Source organism: Salvelinus sp. IW2-2015, linkage group LG19, assembly GCF_002910315.2.
Source record: "Salvelinus sp. IW2-2015 linkage group LG19, ASM291031v2, whole genome shotgun sequence".
NCBI lineage: Eukaryota > Metazoa > Chordata > Actinopteri > Salmoniformes > Salmonidae > Salvelinus > Salvelinus sp. IW2-2015.
In genome coordinates, this window is record NC_036859.1 from 4,729,907 (window position 1) to 4,756,884 (window position 26,978).

At 44.3% G+C, this 26,978-nt stretch overlaps 1 protein-coding gene across 2 annotated transcripts in view; it reads left to right on the top strand.

The window, feature by feature from the left end:
- The window catches only part of slc2a4rg (SLC2A4 regulator), a 90,726-nt gene that overhangs the window by 30,537 nt on the left and 33,211 nt on the right, over positions 1-26,978 (top strand). For both annotated transcript variants that reach the window (XM_024009336.2, XM_024009337.2), the window contains exon 3: positions 22,196-22,290. In XM_024009336.2, coding sequence (XP_023865104.1) covers positions 22,196-22,290 — 95 coding nt within the window. The remainder of the gene's footprint in view (positions 1-22,195; positions 22,291-26,978) is intronic.

A 26,978-nucleotide genomic window follows, 5' to 3' on the forward strand; every position in this document is an offset into this window, starting at 1 on the left:
TTGATCAAGTGTAATTTATTACAAAAATAAAGCGAATTGGATGGAATAAAAAAAAGCATAACATTTTTTTGTGAATCTTCAACATAGAAATGCTACCAAAAATAATTTACAGAAACTGATTACAAAGGGAGTCATCATGATTCACCAAATTATATTTTGAAAAAGGCAGCAACATATTTTAAGCATGTGTTTTCTTTTCAGTCTCTTCCATCTCCACTGTAATAATTTATTTGCTAATAATAATAATWATTATTATTATTATGTAAAATGAACAAATTAATTGAAAGACGTGTGAAGGCCAACTTACAGAAGAGGAACTTTGAGGCAATTCAATATTTTCAGGCTGGAAAAATACCAGGGCTTGATAGTATACCAGTAGAGGTATATCAGACCTTTTTTGATGTACTCAAACATCCATTATTAGCAGGAGGAGTAAAACAAGGCTGTCCGTTGTCTCCATATCTATTTATTATACCCATTGAAATGCTAGCTATTAAAATTAGATCCAACAAGAACACCAAAGGGTTAGAAAGCCAAGGGATGAAAACTAAAGTGTCAATGAATGCCAATGACTTGTTTTTTCTTAAGTCTGCAATCTGGATCCCTGCACAGTCTCATTGAAGATCTTGATCACTTTTCTAGCCTCTCTGGACTAAAACCTAATTATGACAAGTGTACCATATTACATATTGGATTGTTAAAAGACAAAGTGTTTACACTACCTTGCAGTACACCAATAAAATGGGCGTAAGGTGAAGTAGACTTACTTGGTATTCATATCTCAAACAATATAAATTAACTTCAATAGAATGTTTGGAACAATAGATACGATTCTGCAACCATGGAGAGGTAAATACATGTCTATTTATGGAAAAACTCTTTGGTCCTATCACAGTTWACTTACTAATGGCGTTGTCTACTCCAGACAACTAATTTCTTTAATCATATGAGGAAAACATATTTAATTTTATTTGGAATGCTAAGACAGACAAAATTAAAAGTGCCTATTTATATAATGATTATGAGTTTGGGGGTAGAAGCTATAAACTTCTCACTAAAAGCTTCACTCATACATAAGTTATACTAAACACAAAATTGTTCTCCAGTAGATTATTAAGAAGGGCTCACCCTTTGTTCAAAAATGGCTTTTGCCTTTTATACAGACTACAATTTCTAATTTCTGACTAATTGAAAATTAAATTTTGTTTAAAGTATCGCCCATTCTTAAATAAGCCATACAAAGCTGGTTACAATGTTTAAGTTTTATCCTCCAGAAAAGATAGAACAAATATTATGGTTAAACTCAAATACACWKCCGGTCAAAAGTTTTAGAACACCTACTCATTCAATGGTTTTTCTTAGTTTTTTACTATTTTCTACATTGTAGATTAATAGTGAAGACATCAAACTATGAAATAACACATATATAATCATGTAGTAACCAAAAAAAGTGTTAAACAAATCWAAATATATTTGAGATAATTCAAATAGCCACCCTTTACCTTGATGACAGCTTTGCACACTCTTGGCATTCTCTCAACCAGCTTCATGAGGTAGTCACCTGGAATGCATTTTATTTAACAGGTGTACCTTCTTAAAAATTAATTTGTAGAATTAATTTCCTTCTTAATGCGTTTGAGCCAATCAGTTGTGTTGTGACAAGGTGTGGGGGTAGACAGAGATAGTCCTATTTGGTAAAATACCAAGTCCATATTATGGCAAGAACAGTTCAAATAAGCAAAGAGAAACGACAGTTCATCATTACTTTAAGACATGAATGTCAGTCAATCCGGGAATATTTCAAGAACTTTGAAAGTTTCTTCGAGTGCAGTCGCAAAAACAATCAAGCGTTATGATGAAACTGGCTCTCATGAGGACCGCCACAGAAAAGGAAGACCCAGAGTTACGTCTGCTGCAGAGGATAAGTTCATTAGAGTTACCAGCCTCAGAAATCGGCAATTAACCGCACCTCAGATTGCAGCCCAAATAAATGCTTCACGGAGTTCAAGTAACAGACACACACCTAAACAACTGTTCAGAGGAGTGTTAGGTTCTAATTATTAGAGTAAGAACTCTATGAAAGCTTAAACCAAGTTTATTCTTCCCAAAGGCTCGAGCAGTTGAATCGACAAAGACATTCACACAAACACTGATATTTAACCCTCTCTCCTATGCTGAGTCTCCTCCTACACATCTGAACAGCCAATGCATCTCTGTTGCTAGACAGAACCTTAGTGATATCTGTTCTTCCTCACTTCATCTGACCTGACCTCTGCCCCAAAGTGCTCACTCCTCCCCAACTCACAGCTGTCATTTTGGTGTACTGTACAGCCGGTGTCAATTCTCCCAGAGGATCCTTCCCATAGGATCCCTGATGGATACAATAACATATCCTGCATAATGTAAACGTATACATTACTCTCTCTGCCTCAGTGACATAAGTATATGTCATATTCTCAGATCCCAACAGGAGACTGCGTGAATCAGGCCTTCATGGTTGATTCTTGCAAAGAAAATAACTACTAAAGAACACCAATAATAAGAAGAGACTTGCTGGGTCAAGAAACTCGAGCAATGGACATTAGACGGTGGAAATCTGTCCTTTGGTCTGGAGTCCAAATTTGAGATTTTTGGTTCCAAACGCTGTGTCTTTGTGAGACGCAGAGTAGTAGGTGAACGGATGATCTCCGCAGTGTGGTTCCCACCGTGAAGCATGGAGGTGTGATGGTGTGGAGGTGCTTTGCTGTGACACTGTTTGTGATTTATTTAGAATCAAGGCACACCTTAACCAGCATGGCTACCACATCATTCTGCAGTGATACGCCATCCCATCTGGTTTGCAGTTAGTTGGACTATCATTTGTTTTTCAACAGAACAATGACCCACACACCTCCAATAGAGGTCGACCAATTATGATTTTTCAATACCGATACCGATTATTGGAAGACCAAAAAAAGCAGATACCGATTCATCGGCCGATTTGTATATACAGTTGAAGTCTGAAGTTTACATACACTTATGTTGGAGTCATTAAAATTCGTTTTTCAACCACTCCGCAAATTTCTTGTTAACAAACTATGGTTTTGCAGTCGGTAGGACATCTACTTTGTGCATGACACAAGTTTTTTCCAACAATTGTTTACAGACAGATTATTTCACTTATAATTCACGGTATCACAATTCCAGTGAGTCAGAAGTTTACATACACTAAGTTGACTGTGCCTTTAAACAGCTTGGAAAATTCCAGAAAATGATGTCATGGCTTTAGGAGCTTCTGACAGGCTAATTGACATCATTTGATCAATTGGAGGTGTACCTGTGGATGTATATCAAGTCCTACTGTCAAACTCAGTGCTTCTTTGCTTGACATCATGGGAAAATCAACAGAAATCAGCCAAGAACCTCAGAAATAATTGTAGACCTCCACAAGTCTGGTTCATCCTTGGGAGCAATTTCCAAATGCCTGAAGGTACCACGTTCATCTGTATAAACAATAGTATGCAAGTATAAACACCATGGACCACGCAGCCGTCATACCACTCAGGAAGGAGACGCGTTCTGTCTCCTAGAGATGAATGTACTTTGGTGCGACACTTACAAATCAATCCCAGAACAACAGCAAAGGACCTGTGAAGATGCTGGAGGAAAGAGGTACAAATTATCTATATCCACAGTTAAACGAGCCCTATGTCGACACTAACCTGAAAGGTCGCTCAGCAAGGAAGAAGCCACTGCTCCAAAACCGCCATAAAAAGCCAGACTACGGTTTGCAACTGCACATGGACAAAGATCGTAATTTTGGAGAATGTCCTGCTGGTTTGATGAAACAAAAATAGAACTGTTTAGCCATAATGACCATCGTTATGTTTTGGGGAAAATGTGGGACGCTTGCAAGGCGAAGACACCTTCCCAAACGTGAAGCACGGGGGTGGAGCATCACGTTGTGGGGTGCTTTGCTGCAGGGGGACTGGTGCGCTTCACAAATAGATGGTATCTGAGGAGGAATATGTGGATATATTGAAGCAACATCTCAAGACATCAGTGAGGAAGTTAAAGCTTGGTTGCAAATGGGTCTTCCAATGGACAATGACCCCAAGATACTTCCAAAGTTGTGGCAAAATGGCTTAAGGACAACAAAGTCAAGGTATTGGAGTCGCCATCACAAAGCCCTGACCTTAATCCATAGAAAAATGTTTGGGCAGAACTGAAAAAGCATGTGCGAGCAAGGAGACCTACAAACCTGCCAAATTCACCCAACTTATGTGTGGAAGGTACCCGAAGTTTGACCAAGTTAAAAAAAATTAAAAGGCAATGCACCCAAATACTAATTGAGTGTATGTAAACTTCTGACCCACTGGGAATGTGATGAAAGAAATAAAAGCTGAAATAAATCATTCTCTCTACTATTATTCTGACATAAACACATTCTTAAAATAGTGGTGATCCTAACTGACCGAAGARAGGGATTTTTTACGAGGATTAGATGTCAGAAATGTTAAACTGAGTTTAAATGTACTTGGCCAAAGTGTATATTAACTTCTGACTTCAACTGTACATGTGTGTAACAATTGTGCCTTTTTCACGAATGTGCATTTGTTAAATAATTACCCGTTTGGTGAAGTTGAAGTAGGCTYTAATTCAATGATAAATTAACAGGCACCGCAATGATTATATGCAACGCAGGAAAAGGTAGTTAACTACACATGGTTGATGATATTACTAGGTTATCTAGTGATTATGTGAAGATTGATTGTTTTTTTATAAGATAAGTTTAATGCTAGCTATCAACTTACCTCAGCTCCTTGCAGCCGCAAGGTCCTTTTGATGCTGCACTCACAGCCTGCCACACAGTCTCCTCCTGGATCACAATGTAATCGGCCATAATCGGCATCCAAAAAGCCCGATTACCGATTTGTTATGAAAACTTGAAATCGGCCCTGATTAATTGGTCGACCTCTAACCCCCAGGCTGTGCAAGGGCATAAAATGCAAATGAATTACTTAAAAATCATACAATGTGATTTTCTGGATTTTTTTTTAGATTCCGTCTCTCACAGTTGAAGTGTACCTATGATAAAAAATGACAGACATGCTTTGTAAGTAGGAAAACCTGCAAAATCGGCAGTGTATCAAATACGTGTTCTCCCCACGGTAGGTACACAGATAATCCATGGCACGCAACGATGTACCCTTATTCTCTTGGGACATTCATTGGGACCCCTACATCTGCAGACAGGGCTTAACAGCTCTCTATCGGAGGACAGAAACCATCACAAAGAAACAGGCTGCATTGTACTCAAATTAGACAGCACTGAGTTTTGTGTTGCTATATCTCTGTCCTCAGTTTTTCTCACTGGGGACGGGAACTGGAGACTATTTTCATAATGCCCTCCGATAAAGGTACCTGCCCTATCCAGAGTAGCCTTCTCTCCCTTCTCTGACAGCTGGAACTGATAGTTAATCCTTTCACACAGTTCCATGGCTGTTAGCTAGCTACCTAGCTACAAATGCATTTAGAGTTACACACATAAATACATCAAGATAGTTAGCTAACTAGCTAATATAAATGTAGAAAGCTGGTGATATCTAATTCATTTGGCTAGCTATGCGGTATATAAAGTTAGTTAACTAGGGAACATTACGTTAGAAGCTCATTTGAGTTACCCCGCACACAAAGTTTCTGTAGCAAGCTAGCGAATAATACATAGTATTTGATCGTTTTCCAAATATATTGACTTACTTGAATATGTTCTCCCACTGCCTCTGTTTCATGGGTCCTTTGACCATTATTTAGTGTGTCTATCTTCCCAAAGTTTCCGGTGGTAGCKAAATGCAGCCAACCATGTGGACAATTGGAAGACTTCCAACGGACTGACTTTGCTCTTCCAACGTGGCGCRTGGCGCGGTTGTTAGGTGATTTGTGACACAACCGCAAGCCCTCTATTGGAATCCACCTAGAGTTAAACTATCCAACAATTTGAATTTTTATTCACCTGCAACTTGCATTCAGAATGACTACCACAGTTAGGATAATTGTGAGGAGACTACATTACCCATTCAAACGGGAACAATTTGAGTAACGGTTGCAAASAACTGACTGGATTAGTTTAGAAAATGTTATGATATTTATCTTTGTGTAGCATAAGATGAATCAATCAATCAATGTACATGCAAAAAAACGCATTAAAAAATAAGTATTTTAAACAAATCTATCTGCAGTAGAGCATGCTGGGAAATATGATAAGGATGGGCATAGTTTTGGTTTAAAGTGATGTGTATGAGTTTCAGGCCCCTATGTTAGGGTACAGCTAAACCCACAGTGTGACTGTGGGGCAATGAATCGACTGTTTGCCAGAGCAGGGTTTCTGAAACTCTGTCCTGGGGCCCCCCCCTCGGTGCACGTTTTTGTCCTAACACTACACAGTTCATTCAAGTAACCAACTCAACATCAATCTTTCCCAAACTTGGTCCTGGGGTGTGGTTAGATGTGGTCAACCTAATTACATCGGTGTAAACGTTGTTACTGCAACATGTTAACGCCATATTTTCACATGAGGAGAATAACATTATATCACTCCCACATGTTAACTTTCAATTCCAAATATGAAATTGAGATTTTCACGTGGAATAGCAAGTTTACACGTGAAAAACAATCACATGGGAAATTTAAAGTTTCAGTTCTGTATGTGAAATACTTTCGCATGTACAAATCTCACTTTCACATGTGGAATTGGAAGTTCACATGTGAAAAACAATCACATGGAAGTTTTTCACATACGAAACTGAAACTTTAAATTTTCCCATGTGAATTATGAAACTGCAAATGTGATTTTCACATGTGAAATGACAATTTCTCATGTAAAATTGCAATTCCACATGTAAAAGTGAGATTTTCACATGGGGTTTTCTTACATGTGAACCTGCAAATTAGACTTTCACGTGATTAAATTTCACACGTGAACGTGCAATTCCTCATGTGAATGTTTTTCCACATGGGAAAGTGCATATCACCTGATGAAAACATGTTATTCTCCTCATGTGAGAATGTGGTGTTAACATGTGAACTTTACATTTAAGTTGTGAAAATATGGTTTCATGTTTACATGTGAAACTGCGTATTTGATTATACATTTTTTTTTGTAAGGTATGTGTGTGTGTCGGGGAGTTTGAGACCGCAGGGTAATAAGCTCTTATGTCTCACACACACACACACACCAGTTTTTTGGCCGTACAAAAGGTAAACTCAGCAACATGACGTAGATGCAGAACGTAAAGAGCATATTTGGTCCATTTCCGCAACGACTAAGAACATTGCATCGAACCCGTGCACATGCGCAGATACTGTGTGTGACTGTGGGAGAGCGAAGTCTTGCATCTCGCTCATCTCAATATCTGTGGGTGCTGCTCGTGGCGACGGCATTTTGCTGAGTCTACCTTTTTAAAGCTATTATTGTGCTGGGCCCCTGAGCCTATCGAGAGCTCTCTAGGATTGAAAGGGAGAGAGAGGCTTTTTGTCTGGGGACTGAATAGCCATTACAGTCATGGTTCACATTAAAGAAAAGAGCACAGCTCTGTATCACTTTACTTAGTTCTGCATAGACGTACAACTTTCTCTCTGTACAACTCAAAATGTTCTCTCTCTGTACCGTACCATTTGTATGGTGCTTATATAACAATGGGGCATGTAAGGAAGAGATTGTAAGGCTGCAATATGTATACGAAATATGTTCTAACAGCGCTCCAGACTGCGACCGTTTACTCTCATTTTTCAAACCTTTTGACTTGGCTGTGCAAGCTACTCCTTCTACATGGTCACCTCACTCGAAACGTCATGTTTTTTTCAGAGGATAATACCATTGATTTAGTCAAACGGTAAAGTACATGATCCTCGTCATGATTACTGTAATGAAAGTGTCTCCCTGCCCCTGTACCTGTTTCGCTGGGGCCTGCTGCTGTGTCGAGCAAGCTCTGCAGAAAAAAAGCTCAGGAAGAAAAAAAAGTGTTTGATTGCGTGACGTTTCAAAATCCAATTGTGAGGAAAACACAGCTGTCATGTTGTCACAAATMAAGAGAGGAGGMTCTCWGCTTTCTGTTGGTAGCTATAATTTTTCTCCCCTCTTCCTGCCACTGTAGCCATATCACAAAGTGAATGCACAKGCTYCATTTTGAATGCCTTCAGGGACCAGTGCCTGTGGTTTCTGGGAAGGGGCCTTTACAGGGTCCCCCACAGAATGTATGCATTTACGATGGCAATGTTGAGCATTCCCCAATACACATACTTCCACCATTTTCTGCCTGTGCATCCAACACTGTAATAGCTCCTCAGTTGGTCAAAAGGGTCAATCCTGCCCATTTTCTTGTTGTAATCCATTACAAGCTCTGGAACAGATCCTACCACCTTTTTTTTTTAAACTCCAAAACCCCCGCCACTGTTACTTTAGGCCCAGGTTGTGTGGTACAAGGGTGAATGGTGGGACTTGGGGCAGACACACTCAGGTGGGCTCTCCCTCTTCCCCTCCCTCTTCCTCCTCCTATCCCTTTTCTTCGTCCTGTCCGTCCTCTTCTTCCTCCTCTTCCTCCTCCTCTCCCTCTGCTTCGTCCTCTGTTCCTCTTCTTCCTCCTCTCCATGTTCTTCTCCTCTCCTTCACTCTCCTCTTCCTCTCTCCCTCCACTGTCCTCTTACTCCACCCCTCCCTCCTCGCTCCACATCTCTATCCCTCCAATCTTCTCTAACTCCTCTTCCTCCCTGCCTTTTGCTGCTGCCCCCTGACTCTCCACATCACCATCACTTACACTGACCTAAAGGAACAGAGTAACAGAGGGAGAGGAGAGGAGCAACACATAGTATGCACTTGTGTTCAGGAACATAATCTCTCCCTCTCACACTGTCTCTCTCTCTTCCTTCCTCTTTCTTTTTCTCAACCATACACGTACACTCTTCCTAATAGGGGGTTTCCATAAAAGACGGTGTGATAAAGTTCCACGCCTCTGATTCCACACACAGTCTCTCGCTTCCGTCCTCTCTCTCTCTCTCGTCTCTTCTCTTCTTCTCTCTCTCCTCTCTCTCTCTCTCTCTCTCTCTCACTCTTTCTCTCTCTTGGGTCTCTCTCTTCCGTCTGCTCTGGTCTCCTCTGTGTCTCCTCTCTCTCTCTCTCTGTGTCTCTCTCTGGTCTCTCTCTCTCTCTTCTGGCGTCTCCTCTCTGGGTCTCTCTCTCCTCTCTCTGGGTCTCTCTCTCTCTCTGGTCTCTCTCTGGGTCTCTCTATCTTCCTCTCTGTCTCTCTGTCTGTCTTCTCTTGTCTGTCTGTCGGTCGTCGGTCGGTTCTCTCTGTCTCTCTGCTCTCTCTCTCTCTGTCTCCTCTTCTCTCCTGTCTCTCTGTCTCTCTGTCTCTCTGTCTCTCTGTCTCTCTGTCTCCGGTCTCTCGGTCTCTGGGTCTCTGGCGTCTCGGTCTCTGGGTCTCGGCTCTCGGCGTCTCGGTCTCTGGTCTCGGTCTCTGGGTCTCGCTCATGGCTTGTCTCTCGGTCTCTCGGTCTCTCGGGTCTCTGGGTCTCTGGGTTCGGTCTTCTGACCCGGGTCTCGGTCTCTGCGGTCTCGGTCTCTGGGTCTCTGGCGTCTCGGTCTCTGGCGTCTCGGTCTCTGGGTCTCGGGTCTCTGGTCTCGGTCTCTGGGTCTCGGTCTCTGGGTCTCCGGTGTCTTCTGGTCTCGGTCTCTGGGTCTCTGCTCTCTGGGTCTCTCTCTCTTTCACTCACTTCTCCTCCAACTCAACTCTTGCTTGCTTGCCTGACAGACTAACACAGAGTTCTCCAATGTTAGCAGTTTCCAAATGAATTGCATCGGTAGAAACAGGACAATAACCCCAAAAACCCAACTGAGTGACTTAACTGGCTGGGTCAAAATAACCAAGTGTTTGTTCGGACCAATATTTATCCAAATTTGGTTGTTTTTATCCCAGCATTTTTATTTAGCGTTAGCGCTCTGGCTAATGTGTTTTCACTTACTCAAGTGGTGAATTAGCCCCAAATAAATTAGCCTATGATATAGTGCACATAAAGATGCAAACAAATMAATCTCTATTAAACAAAAGAAAAGAAAAATCTGGAGACCTATTGCAGTAAAATATAACAAAAATAGCCTAATTGTCAACCCAAAATGCATGACAATCACCGGATTAGGTTGAACATTGAAATATTTAGAATAAAAAAATATAGTTTCTTGAATACCATTTCAGTAGTCTATTACACTTTTTAATAAAGCACTATGAATMACTTTAAGAGGCTACTAATATTTTCTATGGTGTGACACGGGAATAAAAAACTTGGTTTGACCAATTCATGGACTGGTGCCACTAATGCCACCAGGGGGTGAGTCTTGAGCCCTGTTTTAATGCTATGCATGTAACAGTTGTCTGACAGAGAGATACTCATTCAATAGAGAATACCAGATGGGAGTGGGAGAAGTAAAGAGATCCGAGGGAGGATGAGTGCACATCATTGCTGTAAACTGCTGCCCACATCCCACTGTCTAAAGAGAAAGGGGGAGAAGAGGCAGGGGCCATTACGTAACGTGGCAGAGGAAAGCCAGGATGGGTGGAGGAAAGATGGGGGAGGAGAAAGGGGCGAGGCCGAGGGTTACTATTATAAGGGGAGGTGGAGGGGACAGCAGGCTATTGAGACCGGACGGGGCAGGTAGAGGGAGAGAGAGAAATAGACTGCTGACGCAGACCAAAAGCCAGTGGCCTGCTGTCCAAATTTCAGAGGAGTAACCCTTCTGTCCCTCCAGTCTGTCCCTCTACAGAGAACTGGACCAATATCAAAACACACCTCTGACAAATATGTGGGTGGGAAGTGTGTGTAGGAGGGGAGGGTGCAAACTGGAGATGCAACATGTGGTGCAGCGGTCTAAGGCACTGCTAGAGGCGTCACTACAGACCCTGGTTCGGTTCCAGGCTGTATCGCAGCGGTCTAAGGCACTGTAGCTCAGTACTAGAGGAGTCATTACAGACCCTGGTTTGATTCCAGGCTGTATCACAGCGGTCTAAGGCACTGCATCTCAGTGCTAGAGGAGTCACTACAGACCCTGGTTAGATTCCAGGCTGTATCACAACCGGCTGTGATTGGGAGTCCCATAGGGCGGCACACAGTTGGCCGAGCGTCGTTAGGGTTTGGCCGGGGTAGGCCGTCATTGTAAAAAAGAATTTGTTCTTAACTGACTTGCCTGGTTGAAGGTTGTATGAGTAAATGTGATGTTTTTCAACCCCTTTCCTCACCCAGCCAAGGGCACAATAGATTTCATGTCAGTCTGAACAAGAGGCTGCAGCACTGCCAAGGGAGGATAGACACYAGCACTGAATCCAGTAGGTTCCCTCCGTCTTCCCGTAAATGACGGGAATGTTAAGTACCCACGTTGTGGATCGGACGAAAAGACAGATGAATGGATGAGAGGACGGCTAGATGAATGCTATATTTACAGCCTATTTAGATCAGTGTGATTGTGATCATGGAGCATCATTGACTCAGTGTCTATGTAAACCCACTGTGTAAGCCCACTGCCTCTCTGTGGTGGTAACTTCCTTATAGATAGGCTAAATTACTAAAACAACATTCTGGTGAACTTCTGGTAACAGCCCCTCGGTCTCCTGGATGATACWCYCYCACGCYCYCGCYCYCACACACACACACACACACACACACACACACACACACACACACACACACACACACACAGACACACCCTTCTGGTGAAATGATGGCTCTTTTTTTAGGCTGGTGAGATGCTCTTCCCATTCTCGCTCTCTACCTCTCCATCTGTCTTTCCCTCTCTCATCCTGTAGTTGGCAGACAGTGTGACACATATCTGCGTCCTGGAAAACAGAACTGTCTACTAGCTCAAATCTGCTCCAGGTCACACACACACACACACACACATATTTTATTTTAGATGTGAATAAATCATGGCTACTTTTAGTAGATGTCTTAAATGAGCCTCAGTTAATTTGGAACTCGTAAAAAAATGGAGGTTAGAATGTCTGCCTTGTTGTATGGTGTGCCATCCTAATCCACAAGGGACGTTGTTTCAATCCCAGTTGAATGCTCATCAGATCATACACACGTGTCTGATTTAGTACACGATGTGTGTATATGAATGTGATTGTACGTGTGACCTTGTGAGTGTGTTTATTATCTCGGTGGATTGGTTTTTATAAGTAGCTAGGCTGCTCGTCATGTGTAGGCCATCTGTCTTTTTCTGTTCTCTTGTGTAAACATTGATATAAAGTTATCTGATGTAGGTTGACCATAGAGGGAGGTGCACTCAAGGGTAAAGTCACACACACACACACACACACACACACACACACACACACACACACACAACATATTTCAAGATGTTAGACTTGGTCAAACGTGAGGTTTGTCTGAGCAAGTGAAAACAGCGATGTGTAAAGTCTCTGTTGCCCTCTACTCTTCTCTCTGTTGTTGTTTTGGTCTGTGTGTTATAAAGAGAGTGTGCTTCATAGTTGATGCATTCCTTTTCAGATCGGTCTGCATCCCATCCAGCACCGTTTCTCATGTTTGGAAGTCGACCCGGTTAGAAGAGAAACGCAGGGGAAGTTTTGGTTGTGTGTTTACTTAAGGCAGACATTTTGGTGGCGTGTTTGTGGTGGAGCTTTGCCAGGGCTTACGGCTTGGCTGAGAGCGCTCCTCAAACCAGTTTACTCTGGTTGAGCAGTCTGGAGGCGGGAGGAGGACCTCTTAAAGCTGCAGGCTATTTGTCTGTGTGTTTTTTTTTCTTATTATTATTATTATTGTGAGTTTGTGTTTGCACTTCATTTTAAATTGTGTGTAGTGAATAGGTGTGTGGATTTTTGCTACACCATTTCCTTGTGTGACAGAACTTTTTCATGTTTGAGATTTTGAATAAATGAGTGTGTGCCTGTGTTCCTTGGCTCGGTTTTAAACAGTCCGGGGAACTCTAAGCCTCGAGAGAAAGGATACAGAGGAAAGGGAACGCAGCAGCAGAACGTGGGTATCTTGGTTCGGGTCCAACAACCAATGACACAGCATTATGCAGCTCTCTGGTTTTGTTACATATGTTCCCCTCTCTCAATATAACTACCTACTGTTCTCTCTGTGCCTGTGTCTGTGCCTGGACAAACTCGCCGTAGTCCGTGTGCACAGATCTCTCCCTGTGTCTGTGTCATGTGTCGGGGTGCAGATCTCTCTGTGTCACTGTACTGCCTTGTGTCGTGTGCAGATCTCTCTGTGGCCTAAAGTAGAGCCTGTCTGTAGCCTGTGTCGTGTGCGATCTCCTTGGTCTGTTATGTCTGTGTCTGTGCGCTGTGCCTGTCCTTGTGTCGTGTGCAATTGTCGTGTCTGTGCTTGTCGTGGGGCTCTGTTCTGTGCTGCTGTGCAGATCTCTCTGTTCTGTGCTCGTGCTCTGTGCGATCTCTCATAGATGTCTCGCTCGCCTGTGCCTGCATTGTCCGTGTGCAGATCTCTCTGTGCTGTCCTGTGGCCTGTGCGCAGATCTACTACCTGTGTCATCAGTGCCTGCTGCAATGCTGCAGATCTCTCTTGGTGCCTGTTGCTGTGCAGTGAAGCTCTCGCTGGTGTCTAGTTAGCCAATGTGGATTTCTTCTCTGATGCCAGCTCTAATGTGCGTGCAGAATATAATAAAAATAACAAGGAATTCGCGCCCTCGCCGGCCCCACTCGCAAGGGGTGAGCGGGGCAAAGGGCAGGTTGACTTTATAACAGAACACTCTAAGTCCCAACGTCTCTTTTGTTCATCTTTCTCTCTCTCGCTCTCTCTCGTCCGTTTGCCGACACAAGCGACCTTAGCTCTCTCTTTTCTTTTGGCTCTCTTCACTTCCCTCCTGTCGTCTAAAGAGATTGTACGGAATCTAGTATTTGGTTGTGGTCGCACCGACATGGACTCGAGTGTTTTCAGCGTGCAGGCTGAGGAGTCGAGTATCGCGCACGAACAGTCTTCCATGAGTCGAGCCCTTACCTGGAGCTAAACTAGTTTATGGCCGGTGACAACAAACAGTCACTAGGCGCTAGTTTAAAAGTTTAGTTAAAGTATCCTATGTTTAGTATCTTGACATGAGGTGGGCAAAATTTATACTATGTGACGATGTGTTCACCACATCTGTGATGCCTCCAATCGGTGAACGATGCTGATGAACGATGGCAAGCTACTCTACTGCCTCTTCTGTATTTCAATGTCGCACCACTCGGTTTTCATGTCCCCCAAACAGCTTCAAGAAGTTCTATCCTGGTTCAAAACACCCAGAGAAATTGGCCAGGTAAAAATAGGGTACAACTTACACCATGGCTTAGGCTTATTTGTGAACCCAGACCAGTCTAGGAAGCTTGTTCGCGTGTGGGTTTATTTTTTTGGTTTGGAACACCACAGCCAGTTGGTAGGTTGATGATTGGTATCTTGACACAGCCACGGTTTCGGCTGTCTGTTATGATATAAGGTTATTGCATTGACCACGCAGGTATGGTTGTTGAGATATATAGGGTTATTTTGGACCCACGCCGTATAAAAAACAAAAAATAGGAGTTCGGGTCTGAGTGGTGGGTTTATTATTCGATGACCCAGCGAGTTGGGTATGTTGATTATATGGGTTATTGGTGACACCAGCCAGTATGGGTGGGTTCGAAACTATTGTTAATTTGACCCAGCCAGTTGGGTCTTGGATGTTGGGTTATTCTTGAACCAGCCAGCTCGTGGGTTGTTGATATTTGGGTTATTTTGACAGCCACCCGCAGTATGTAGTTGTTATATCCTGGGTTATTTGACCCGCCAGTTGGAGTGTTTGATATTGGGTGATTATTGCACCAGCAGTTTGGCTTTGATAAGACTGCTTCGGGATTACTTATCAGACCCCAGCACAGCCTACTCCGCGCGATTGTTGATATTCGGGTATATTTTTGACCAAGCCAGTCTGGGTTGGTTGAGTGGTTGTGATTTTGACCAAGCAGCAGTATGGTCGTGTTGAATGCTTGGGTTATTCTTTGACCAGCCAGTTGGGGTTGTTGGATACTGGCGGATTTATTATGGAACCCAGCCAGTTTGGGTTGTTTATGTTGGGTTATTTTGACCCAGCCAACGCTGGTTGTTAGATCAGTTGGAACAGTTATTTTTGACCGCCAGTTGGGTGTTGGAATACTTCTGGTTGGTCGATTTTGACCCAGCCATGTTGGGGTTGCTATGAATATTTGGGATTTTTGACCCAGCGCAACAGGTTGGTCTTTATTGTGGTTTTTTTGACGCCAGCCCAGTTTGGGGTGTTGAATGGGTTACTTTGACCCAGCCAGTTGGTTGTTGTGATTGGGTATTTGACAGCAGGTTGTGATATGTATAATTTTGACCCACGACAAGTTGGGTTGTTGATTTGGGTTATTTTGACCCAGCGCTGGCTGTTTTGTTCATTGTTGGCGGTATCTTACCAGCCGTTTGGGTTGGTTTGAATCGTTGGGTTATTTTGAACCCAGCGTCTGGGCTTTGTTGATGTTGGGTTATATCTTGCCCAGCCAGTTGGGTTTGTTGTGTGTGGGTATTCTGCAGCTCAGTGATCCACCGAAGGAGATGCAGAATCAGAGGAGATTGGAGGCGTGGCCTTAGTAGGGCTGTGACCTCGGGTTCAAGCCGAGAAAACAAACAGTTGGGCAAGACATGGTACGAGAGTAAATACGATAAGGATCCGAGTGTAATCTCTACTTCTGTATGTATTGCCAACACATGTTAAAGGTTTCATGAACAGTAAAAATGTTGTTTCGGGAAAGTTTGTGTGATATTGGAAGGCGAACCAGCTCCAACAGCTATAATACCGAAGTAAATGAACAATGACTTTCTAGCTTCCTACACTTGATAAAGGTCGTTTATCATAAGTGCTTTCCAACCATGGTCGCTCAAACACGTTGGATTCCGGAGGACAGACGGGACTATTTAACGATTTTCAAAGTACCAAAGCTCATTTTACGGTGTCGCATTCAGGTTCTACAAAGAGAACGACAGGTCCACTGCGCGACTCACAGCTCAAACCAATTCAGGGGCAATCTAGAATGACCACTATTCTTAAGAACTGGTGTTCCACGCTTTCGCGTCTGAACCTCAGCATACTAGAAGTTGACCAACTGTATTTTTTTCCCAGACACAGTCCTTACCAAAGTCTATGTCCTTGAATGTGACCAGCTCTTATTTTTGAGATTGCACTGTTCAGCAGCGATTCACAGACGGTAGCTACTGTGGGAAATCAAGAGACTGACTATGAAGACCAGTTTTAAGGGGTTTGATTCGACTAGGACAGCATCTTGTTGCCTCTTATAGTTAAGGTTACAGAATCAAGAATTACCTTAAGCTACTGTAAGACCAATTATCAAAGAATTCAGGGTGAAGTCACATTTTTGTAATGCATCTTCAAAAAGTAATATATACTCTATTGTTTTTTATTCCAATTCGGTAGTTACAGTCAGTGTGTCCCATTGCATAGCAACTCCTGTGTGGAACTCACGAGGAAAGAGGCGATAGGAGGTCCAAGAGCCTTATTGAGCGGCTACTTCGAGGAACACAACACGAAACCCAGCCGAGACCGCACTGCCTTACTTTAGGGCACAAAATGCTCCTATTCCCGGCGAGATGGCACCCAGATTTCTGGGCCACCACATAGTGTCATTGAGTAACCCTGCTTATGACTGTGGTCGATCATTGCCTTGCGAATTCGCAAGCACATGGGACGGACCTTCCCACATAAGTCCGCCTACAGAACTGCACAAACTTATGGGCACAGACATGTTAGTCTCCCTGCGCGTGTTCAGACCTGCCTAACCTCGATCGACGCGGACTTGCTGCCACGAGCCCCCAACGGGCTCCTCCCCGGTCACAGCCTTGCCATGTGACTTAGAGCCTGGACTCGAAGCCAAGAGGGAGTCTCCTTTTAGTGGCAGAGCTATCCACTGCAGAATCCCAAGTGCCACATCGTGGGAGGCCCTCTTAGCTAGTGATTTTCATAACATCATTATACTTGGCTTGAACGTATACATTTGAGTGATTGTGTGTTTGTCTCTTTATTTACAACTAATACTATAAACTGAATGTGTCTCTGCACCATAATCCTACCCACAAGTCAAACTTTCTGAGCAACACAAAGTATTTCAAACTCTTCCATCGATAAACCAGGAAAAAACCTAACCTTCAAATTTCAGCTCTGAATATTCCAGCCATGCTTCTTTAGACAGAAAACACAAACTGTGTTAAAGCATGTAATGGAAAATTCCAGTCCAATAATAATACTGTGGTCACTCCCTGCGAGTGCTGAAGATCTGACACCAACAACCAGCACCAATAACCAGTGCAAATAACCCAGCATCAAAACCCAGCATCAATAACCCAGTGCAATAACCCTAGCACAATAACCAGCCTAACCAGACCGCATCAATAACCCGAATTATAACCCAACACCAATAACCCAGCATAAATAACCCAGCAAATAAAACCAGTCCCCAGCACCATAACACAGCACCAATAACACCCCAATAACCACCGAACCAATACCCAGCATCATTTACCCCACACCAAACCAGCATCAATAACCTGGCACCCAGCACCAATACCAGCATCATAACCAACACCAAACCTAATACCGCCACATAACCAGCCCAATAACCAATAACCAGCATCAAACGCCAGCCGCATCAAAAAACACATCAAAACCCATCACAAACCAGCACAAAAACCCGCCAATTAACCAGCCCAAAACCCACACCAATAACCCAGCACATAACCCGCAAAAATCCAAAGCATCAAAACCCGCACCCAGCACCAATAACCCAGCAGCCAATAACCAGCATAAATAACGTCCAGCATAAATAAGACATCCCGCACCAATAACACAGCACGCAAACCCACACCCAATAACCCCAATATCATACATCCAATAACACCCGCATCTTCACCATAACCAACCGCAGTCAATACCTCAACCCAGCCACATAACCCCAGCATTCAATACACCCAGCACCCAATAACAGCACAATAACCCAGCACCATAACCACAACCAGCAACCAATAACCGCACCATAGCACTCCAGCATACATCAACCCAGCCCCAGGGCATTCAAAAACCAACACCAATACCCGCAATTACCAGCAATAACCCAGCACCATAGACCAGCACCAATCAACACCCAGCCACCATGAACCGCAGCCATCAACCAGGCACCAATAACCACACCCAGCAGCAATTAACCCAGCATGTAAAACTCCAACACCAATTACCAGGCCATAATTAACCCAGGGCACAAAACCCGCACCCACCAAAACCATAACCCAGCACCACTTAACCTCAAGCACAATAACCCAGCACCAATAACGCACACCATAACGCAGCACCAAATAACCCAGACCCAGCACAAACCAGCACATAAACAAGACCCAGGCACCTAGACCCACACAACACACCAAATACCAGCCACCAAAACCCGAGCATCAAAACCAATAACCAGACTATTAACCCAGGCACCGAATAACCACCCACGCACCAATAACCCAGCACCATTTGTGGGGTTTTATCAGCCACAAGCATAACTACTACTCAAAAAAATGCAAGTTGTTTGAGATCTGCCCAAAACTCGCTAGGTTTGCAGGCACACTAATATGGGATCCTCTTCATATATAAATTCATAGCTGGCGTCTATGTGTCCTGAGTTATTGGATGCTGCAGGTTCTTAGGTGGCATGCCCGGTTATAGGGTGCCTGGGTGCAAAAGCCTCCTAGGTGCTGAGATCTATCGACGTGCGAGATTATTGGATGCTGGGTCTACATTGGATCTCACAATTGAACATCAGCATGCTGCGAGTTATTGAACTCAGGCCGTATACTTTCTAGAGTGAACATGCGCGTTATTGGTGCTGACGGTCTCTTACGCGCTGCACTGATAACGCTATAGAGGCTGCGGTTATAGGTGCTAGCGTCCAATAACGCGCGTAGCTGGGCAGTTCCCTCGGAGGCATGTGCCATAGTAGATATATTGGCCTGCCATGGCGTTATTGTTATTGATGCTGCACGGTTATTGATGCAGGGTTATTGAGCTGCCTTTGGCTCATTGGTGCTTGAGTTCCCATTGTTGACTGGGTTAACTAATCTTGTGCATTGATTGATTAGTGCTTGGGTTAATACATGGTGCCATGGCCGACATTCATCTGGTGACAACTCGGAGGCACCAAGTTAACTTCGATGCTGCGCACACCGTACCTCTCTGGTGCACTCGACGTATTAATGAGCTGCTCGGTCTCTCTATTTATTGATGCGCACCAATAACCCAGGCCCAATACCCAGTGCAGCCGCTCCTCAGAAGTATAAATTGATGCAGCGTTATTGCCCGCACCAACACCCAGCAACCAAGAACCCACTCAGACCTCAACGCCAAACCGAACCAGTTGATTGCTGGGTTATTACCGTAGCTGGAGTATACAGGTGCTGGGTATATAATCTCGCTGCTGGGATTATATGGTCGCCTGAGTTATATCGGTGCTGGGTTAAGTTCGATCTCATTAGATGCTGGCCAATCTATCTCGCATTAGCGGAACGCTTCTTTGAGTGGCCCTCGCAAGGATTACTCAGCGAACTGCCCATGAGGTTAGTTAACTTCGGTGCTAGGGGTGCCTGCGCGCTCTCCATGTGGTTCGCCTGCCGTTAATTGTGCCTGAAGTTATGGATGACTCGCCACAGCCAAGTTATTACGTGCTGCTTCGGGCTCATTGCGCTCGCATGGGTTATTGTGATGGTTATTTAGGATACTGGGTTATCGGTACTGCCGTTATTGGTGTTGGGGTTTGTCGGTGTTGGTATGGTTTGGTTATTGGTGTTGGGTTATTGGTGCTGGGTGGGTGGGTTATTGTGTTGGGTTTTGGTTGCTGGGTTAGGGTGTATTGGTGTTGGGTTATTGGTGCTGGGTTATGGGTAGCTGGGTTATTGATGCTGGGTTATTGGTTGGTTATTGTGCTGGTTGGGTTATGTGGATGTGGTGCTGGGTTATTGGTGCTGGGTTATTGGTTGCTGGTTATTGGTGCTGTGTTAATTGGTGCAATGGGTTATTGGTGTGGGTTAGTTATTGGGTGCTGGGGTTATTGGTGCTGGGTTATTGGTGCTGGGTTATAGGATGCTGGTTATGGTGCTGGGTTATTGGTTCATTGATGCTGGGTTATTGTGCTGGATGGTGCTGGGATTATTGGTGCTGATTATTGGTGCTGGGTTATTGTAGTGCTGAGTTATTGGTGCTGGTTATTGGTGCTGAGTTATTTTTGCTGGTTATAGGGTGCTGAGCTTATAGGTGCTGGGTTATTGGTATTGATGCTGGGTTATTGATGCTGGGTGCGGTTATTGGTGCTGGGTTATTGGTGCTGGGTTATAGGTGCTGGTTTTGGTTATTGATGCTGGGGTTATTGGTGCTGGGTTATTGGTGCTGGGTTATAGGTGTGGTTATAGGTGCTGGGTTATTGGTTATTGATGCTGGTTTATTGATGCGGGTGCTGGGTATTGGTGCTGAGTTATTGGTCGCTGAGTTATTGGTGCTGGGTTTTGGGTGCTGGGTTATTGTGCATGGGTTATTGGTTATTGATGCTGGGTGCTGGGTTATTGGTGCTGGGTTATTTATGCTGGGTATTGGTGTTGGGGTTTTTAATGCTGGGTTATTGATGCTGGGTGCTGGGTTTTGGTGCTGGGTTATTGGTGCTGGGTTATTGGTTGCTGGGTGCTGCGGTATTGTCGTGGGTTATTGTGCTGGGTTATTGGTGTCTGCTAGGGTTATTTATGCTGGGTTATTGGTGTTAGGTTTTTGATGCGGTGCTGGGTTATTGATGCTGGGTTATATGGTTATTGGTTGCTGTAGGTGCTGGGTTATGGTGCTGGGTTATTGTTATTGGTGTTGGTTATTGATGCTGGGTTATTGGTGCTGGGTGCCAGGTTATTGATGCTGGGTTATATGGTGCTGGGTAAATGATGCTGGGTGTTGGGTTATTGATGGCTGGGTTATTGGTTTGATTGCGTGCTCGGGTTATTGGTGTTGGGTTATTGGTTGCTTGTTATTGGTGCTGGGGACTGGTTTATTTTATGCTGGGTATATTTATGCTGGGTTACTTGGTGCTGGGTTATTGTGCTGTGGTGCTGGGTTATTGATGCTGGGTTAATTGATGCTGGGTTATTGGTGCTGGGTTATTGGTGCTGGGTTATTGGTGCTGGGTTATTGGTGCTGGGTTATTTATGCTTGGTTGGTGTGTTGGTTTTTTGATGCTGGGTTTTTGATGCTGGGTGCTGGGTTTATTGATGCTGGGTTATTTGTATTGGTGGCTGGGTTATTGTGCTGGTTATTGGTTATTGGTGTTGGGTTATTGATGCTGGTTATTTGTGCTGGAGGTGCGGCAGGTATGATGCTGGGTATTGGTGCTGGGTAAATGATGCTGGGTTATTGTTGGTTATTGGTGCTGGTGTTCATGGATGTTTGGGTTATTGGTGCCTGTGTATTGACGTGCTGGGGACTGGTATTACTATATGCTGGGTTATTGGTGTTGGGTTATTAATTCTGGGTTATTGATGCTGGGTGCTGGGTTATTGATGCTGGGTTATTGGTGCAGGGTTATTTGCACTGGGTTATTGATGCTGGGTTATTGGTGCTGGGTTATTTGCACTGGGTTATTGGTGCTGGGTTGTTGGTGTCAGAATCTTCAGCACTCGCAGGGGATGTGACCACAGTATTTATTATTGGACTGGAATTTTCCATTACATGCTTTAACACAGTTTGTTTTTCTGTCTAAAGAAGGCATGGCTGGAATATTTCAGAGCTGAAATTTGTATAGGGTTAGGTTTTTTTCCTGGTTATGATTGGAAAAACGTGATTGGTCTGTTTGGCTATGGCAGACTCACATGATGGGTCAGTTTGACTGCAGCAGACTCAGTGAACGGGTGGTCTGCAACGGCAAAACAAAGCAATTGGCKAGTCTGTAGTGGGGCAATCTCATTGTGAGGACACTATAGTGGGCAATGGGTCATATTACTATGCTGCTATGCTTGTATTGTAGCATGACTGTTATAGGTCTACTGATTTGAAATAGAATCCTCACACTTTCTATGCAGGAATAGCATGTTGGTTGTCTGTACATAGTGTGTGACCTGGCCTCTGGTGTGTGTGTTCCAGGAAACCTTCAGGTCTTGCTGATAAGGAGGTACTGGCTGCTACCGTCCTGACATCACTGTCCACCTCTCCTCTGGTCCTCACCCAGACAGCCTCAGGTAAGYCTGTACACACACAGAGATTCAGGTCTGTAGTACAAATCTCTAGTGTCCACCTCTCCAGCTAATGTTTACCCCCTCAACCAACCTCACCCTGCCAACAGCCTGGCCTTGGACACATCGCCATGCCTGTTGTTTCCGGAGTTGCCCGTTACCGTGGCACTCATCGCCGTGACAACGATAGTAGACAATCAGAAGTCCTACCTCAATTTTCAACCTTAATATGCAAGAGTTCCTCTTTTGCAGTTTTTTTGGAACCACCTCCCTCGTTGGAGAGTTGCTTTATTTAATTTAAGCAGGACAGTAACCTAAAACACAAGNGTAAATGTAAATCCGGTTAATCTGTTCTGTTGTATTGCCAACACATGTTAAAGGTTCATGAACAGTAAAAATGTTTTTTTCGGGAAATTGTGTGATATTTGAAGGGAACCAGATCAAAGTATAATGACCGAAGTATGAACAATGACTGTAGCTTCTACATTGATAAAGTTTGATCATAAAGTTGCTTCCACCGGTGTCAAACACTTGGATTCCGGAGGCGGGATTATTAACATTTTCACACGTACCAACAAACGGGTGTGATCATTCTACAGAGGTCCCTGGAGCGTACGCTCAAACCAATGGGATTAGAATGCCTATTTAGAACGTCCAGTTTCGATTGACTCAGCATTTGAGTTGGCCACTGTTTTTTTTCACAGAAACACAGTCCTTACAAAGTTATGTCCTGAATGTGACCAGTTTATTTTTGGATGCAGTGTTCAGACATTCACAGAGGTAGCTACATGGGAATCAGAATGACTATGAGACCTTTAAGGTTGAGCACTGACACTCTTGTTGCTTTAGTAAGGTTAACAGAATAACAGGAATTCCTTAAAGCTATGTAGCCAATATCAAGACAGGGTGAAACACTTTTATTGTAGTGATTTTCAAAAAAAAAAATATATATATTTTTTTTTTACCCAATTGGTAGTTACAGTCTTGTCCCATTGCTGCAACTCCTGTGTGGACTCGGGAGAGGCGAAGGTCAAGAGCCATGCGTCTTCCGAAACACAACACAACCCAGCCGAGCCGCACTGCTTCTTGACACAATGCCCCAAAGAGAGAGATCGGGAACTGTAACTCTCAGAGGATAGGGTAGGCGAGCAGGACCAAGAGGTGGATGAACGCAGTGCCCTTGTTTGGGTGTAGCGGTCCTGATCAGCAGCCTGAAGGTACGGGAGGTGCCGTTCCCTCCGTCGGTAGGCAAGCATCCATGTCTTGTCGAGCGGATGCCGAGCTTCAAGCTGGAAGCGCAGTGGAGAGAGCGGAGGGCGGGGTCGTGAGAGAAACTTGGGAAGTTGAACACACAGACGGGGCTTGCGGCGTTTCTGGATGGAGTTGTAGGGTTTAATGGCACGGTGCAGGAGCCCAGCAGGAGAGTTTGCAGTATCCAGCCGGAGATTGACAAGTGGCCTGGATTAGGACTGCGCCGCTTCTGCGTGAGGCAGGGTCTTACTTGCGAAATTTGTAGAGCTATGACTACAGGAACGGGTCACCGCCTTGATGTTAGTTATTATTATGGTATTGGTGCTGGGTGCTGGGTTATTGGTGCTGGGTTATTGGTGCTGGGTTATTGGTGCTGAAGTTATTGGTGGCTGGGTTTATGGTGGTGCTGTGGTTGGCTGGGTTATTGGTGCATGGGTTTTTGGTTTGTTGGGTTATTGGGCTGTGGTTAATTGGTGCTGGGTTATTGGTGCTGGGTTTATTGGTGCTGGGTTATTGTGTGTGGTTATTGGGTGCCTGGGTTTTGGTGGCTGGGTTTTGGTGCTGGGTTTGGTGTTGGGTTTTGGGTGTTGGGTTAGTGGTGTTGGGTGTTGGTTTTTGACTGCTGGCTGATTTGGTGCTGGGTTATTGGTGCTGTGGTATTGTGCTGGGTGCGTGGTTACTGGTGTTGGTTTATTAATGCTGGGTTTTATGGTTGCTGGGTGTATTGATGCTGGTTAGTTGGTTATTGGAGTGCTGGGTATTGTGGCTGGTGCTGGTTATTGAGTGCTTTTATTGGTTACTTGCATAGCGGTATGTTGCTAGTTAGACGGTTCTGGTTGCTGGGATCTTCAGGTTAGTATCTGGGATTTATGGGGGTGCCGAGGAGGTTATCTGGGTCATATGGGTTGGATGCTGGGTTATTGATGCTGGGTTATTGGTTATGATGGGTGCTGTTGGTGCTGGTTAGTTTGGGTTATTGGTGCTGGGTATTGATGCTGGGTTATTTGTGGCTGGGTGCCGGATTGGTAATTGATGCTGGTTATTGGTGCCTGGGTGCCGGGGTTATTGTTGTGGGTGCTTGGGTTGGTTTAACTTTGATGAGCTGGTGCTTGGGTTATTGATCTGGTTTTTTCTGCATGCTGGTATGGTTGGTGCTTGTTGTTAATGCTGGTTAATCTGGTTTAGTTGAGGGTCTATTTGATGCTGGGTTTGTTGGTTTGTTGGGTTATTGGGTAGACCTGGGTTTTTATTGGTGCTGGGTTATTGGTGTTGGGTTTTGGTGCTGGTGGTGTTGGTATTGAGAGTTGTGGGTTGTTGGATGTTGGGTTATTGATGCTGGGGGTTATTGGTGCTGGGGTTTAATTGTGCTGGGGGTTATTGATGGTGCTGGGTTTATTATGCTGGGTATTGTGGGGTTTTTATGCTGGGTTATTGACTCGGGTGCTTCGGGTTATTGATGCTGGGTTATTGTGCTGGTTATGTGGGTATTGTGCTGTTATTGGTGCTGGTATGTGGTGCTGGGTTATTGGTGCTGGGTTTATTTATGTGGGTTATGGTGTTGGTTATTGGTGTTGTTTTTGATGCTGGGTGCTGGGTTTATTGATGCTGGGTTATGTGGTTATTGGTGCTGGGTGCCAGGTTATTGGTGCTGGTTATTGGTGCTGGTAAGATGATGCTGGGTGTGGGTTATTGGTGCTGGTATTGGTGTTGGGTTATTTGTGCTGTGTTATTGGTGCTGGGACTGGTTTATTTATGCTGGTTATTATGCTGGTTATTTGCTGGGTTATTGGTGTTTGGGGTTATTGGTATTGGTTATTAATTCGTTGGGTATTGTGCTGGGTGCTGGGTTATTGATGCTGGGTTACTGGTTATTGTGCTGGTGCTGGCGTTATTGGATGCTGGGTTATTGGTGCAGGGTTATTTGTGAACTGGTTGATTGATGCTGGGTTATTGTGCTGGTTGGTTGGTGTCAGAATCTTCAGCACTCGCAGGGGATGTGACCACAGTATTTAGTATTGGACTGGAATTTTCCATTAACATGCTTTAACACAGTTTGTTTTTCTGTCTAAACGAAGGCATGGCTGGAAGTTTTCAGAGCTGAAATTTGTATAGGGTTAGGTTTTTTCCTGGTTATGATTGGAAAAACGTGATTGGTCTGTTTGGCTATGGCAGACTACAATGATGGGTCAGTTTGACTGCAGCAGACTCAGTGAACGGTGTGTCTGCAACGGCAAACCAAAGCAATTGCCAGTCTGTAGTGGGGCAATCTCATTGTGAGGACACTATAGTGGGCAATGGGTCATATTACTAATGCTGCTATGCTTGTATTGTAGCATGACTGTTATAGGTCTCTGATTTGAAATAGAATCCTCACACTTTCTATGCAGGAATAGCATGTTGGTTGTCTGTACATAGTGTGTGACCTGGCCTTGGTGTGTGTGTTCCAGGAAACCTTCAGGTCTGTCTGATAAGGAGGTACTGGCTGCTACCGTCCTGACATCACTGTCCACTCTCCTCTGGTCCTCACCCAGACAGCCTCAGGTAAGACTGTACACACACAGAGATTCAGGTCTGTAGTACAATCTCTAGTGTCCACCTCTCCAGCTAATGTTTACCCCCTCATCAACCAACCTCACCCTGCCAACAGCCTGGCCTTGACACATCGCCATGCCTGTTGTTTCCGGAGTTGCCCGTTACCGTGGCACTCATCGCCGTGACAACGATAGTAGACATAGAAGTCCTACCTCAATTTTCAACCTTAATATGCAAGAGTTCCTCTTTTGCAGTTTTTTTGGAACCACCTCCCTCGTTGGAGAGTTGCTTTATTTAATTTAAGCAGGACAGTAACCTAAAACACAAGGCCAAATCTACACTGGCGTTTCTTACCAAGAAGACCGTGTATGTTCCTAAGTGGCAGAGTTCAGTTTTGACTTATCTTATTAAAAATCTATGGCCAGACCTGAAAATAGTTGTCTAGCAATGATCAACACCAATTTGACATAAATTAATAATGGGCAAATGTTGCTCAATCCAGGTGTGGAAAGCTCTTAGACTTACCCAGAAAGACTCAGTTGTAATCGCTGCCAACATGTATTGACTCGGGGGTGTGAATACTTAAGTAAATTAGTATTTCTGTATTTCATTTTCAATAAAAAAAAAATGTATTATGGGACTTCCGGTCACGGCCTGCTGTGACACAGCCTGGGATTGAACCCGGGGCTGTAGTGGTGCCTTAGACCGCTGTGCCACTTGGGGGGCACGTTGTAACTGTTTTTAAAAGTCACCATTGGCCTCATGCAGAAATCTTTGAGGTTTCCTTCTCTCCTGGCAACTGAGTTAGGAAGGACACTATCATACTTGTCCTGTTGGGTGAGGATCACTGGCGCCAGATCCCCCCCCCCCCCCCCCCCCCTTCCCACCCCAGTTTGTATGACGGGTCCGTG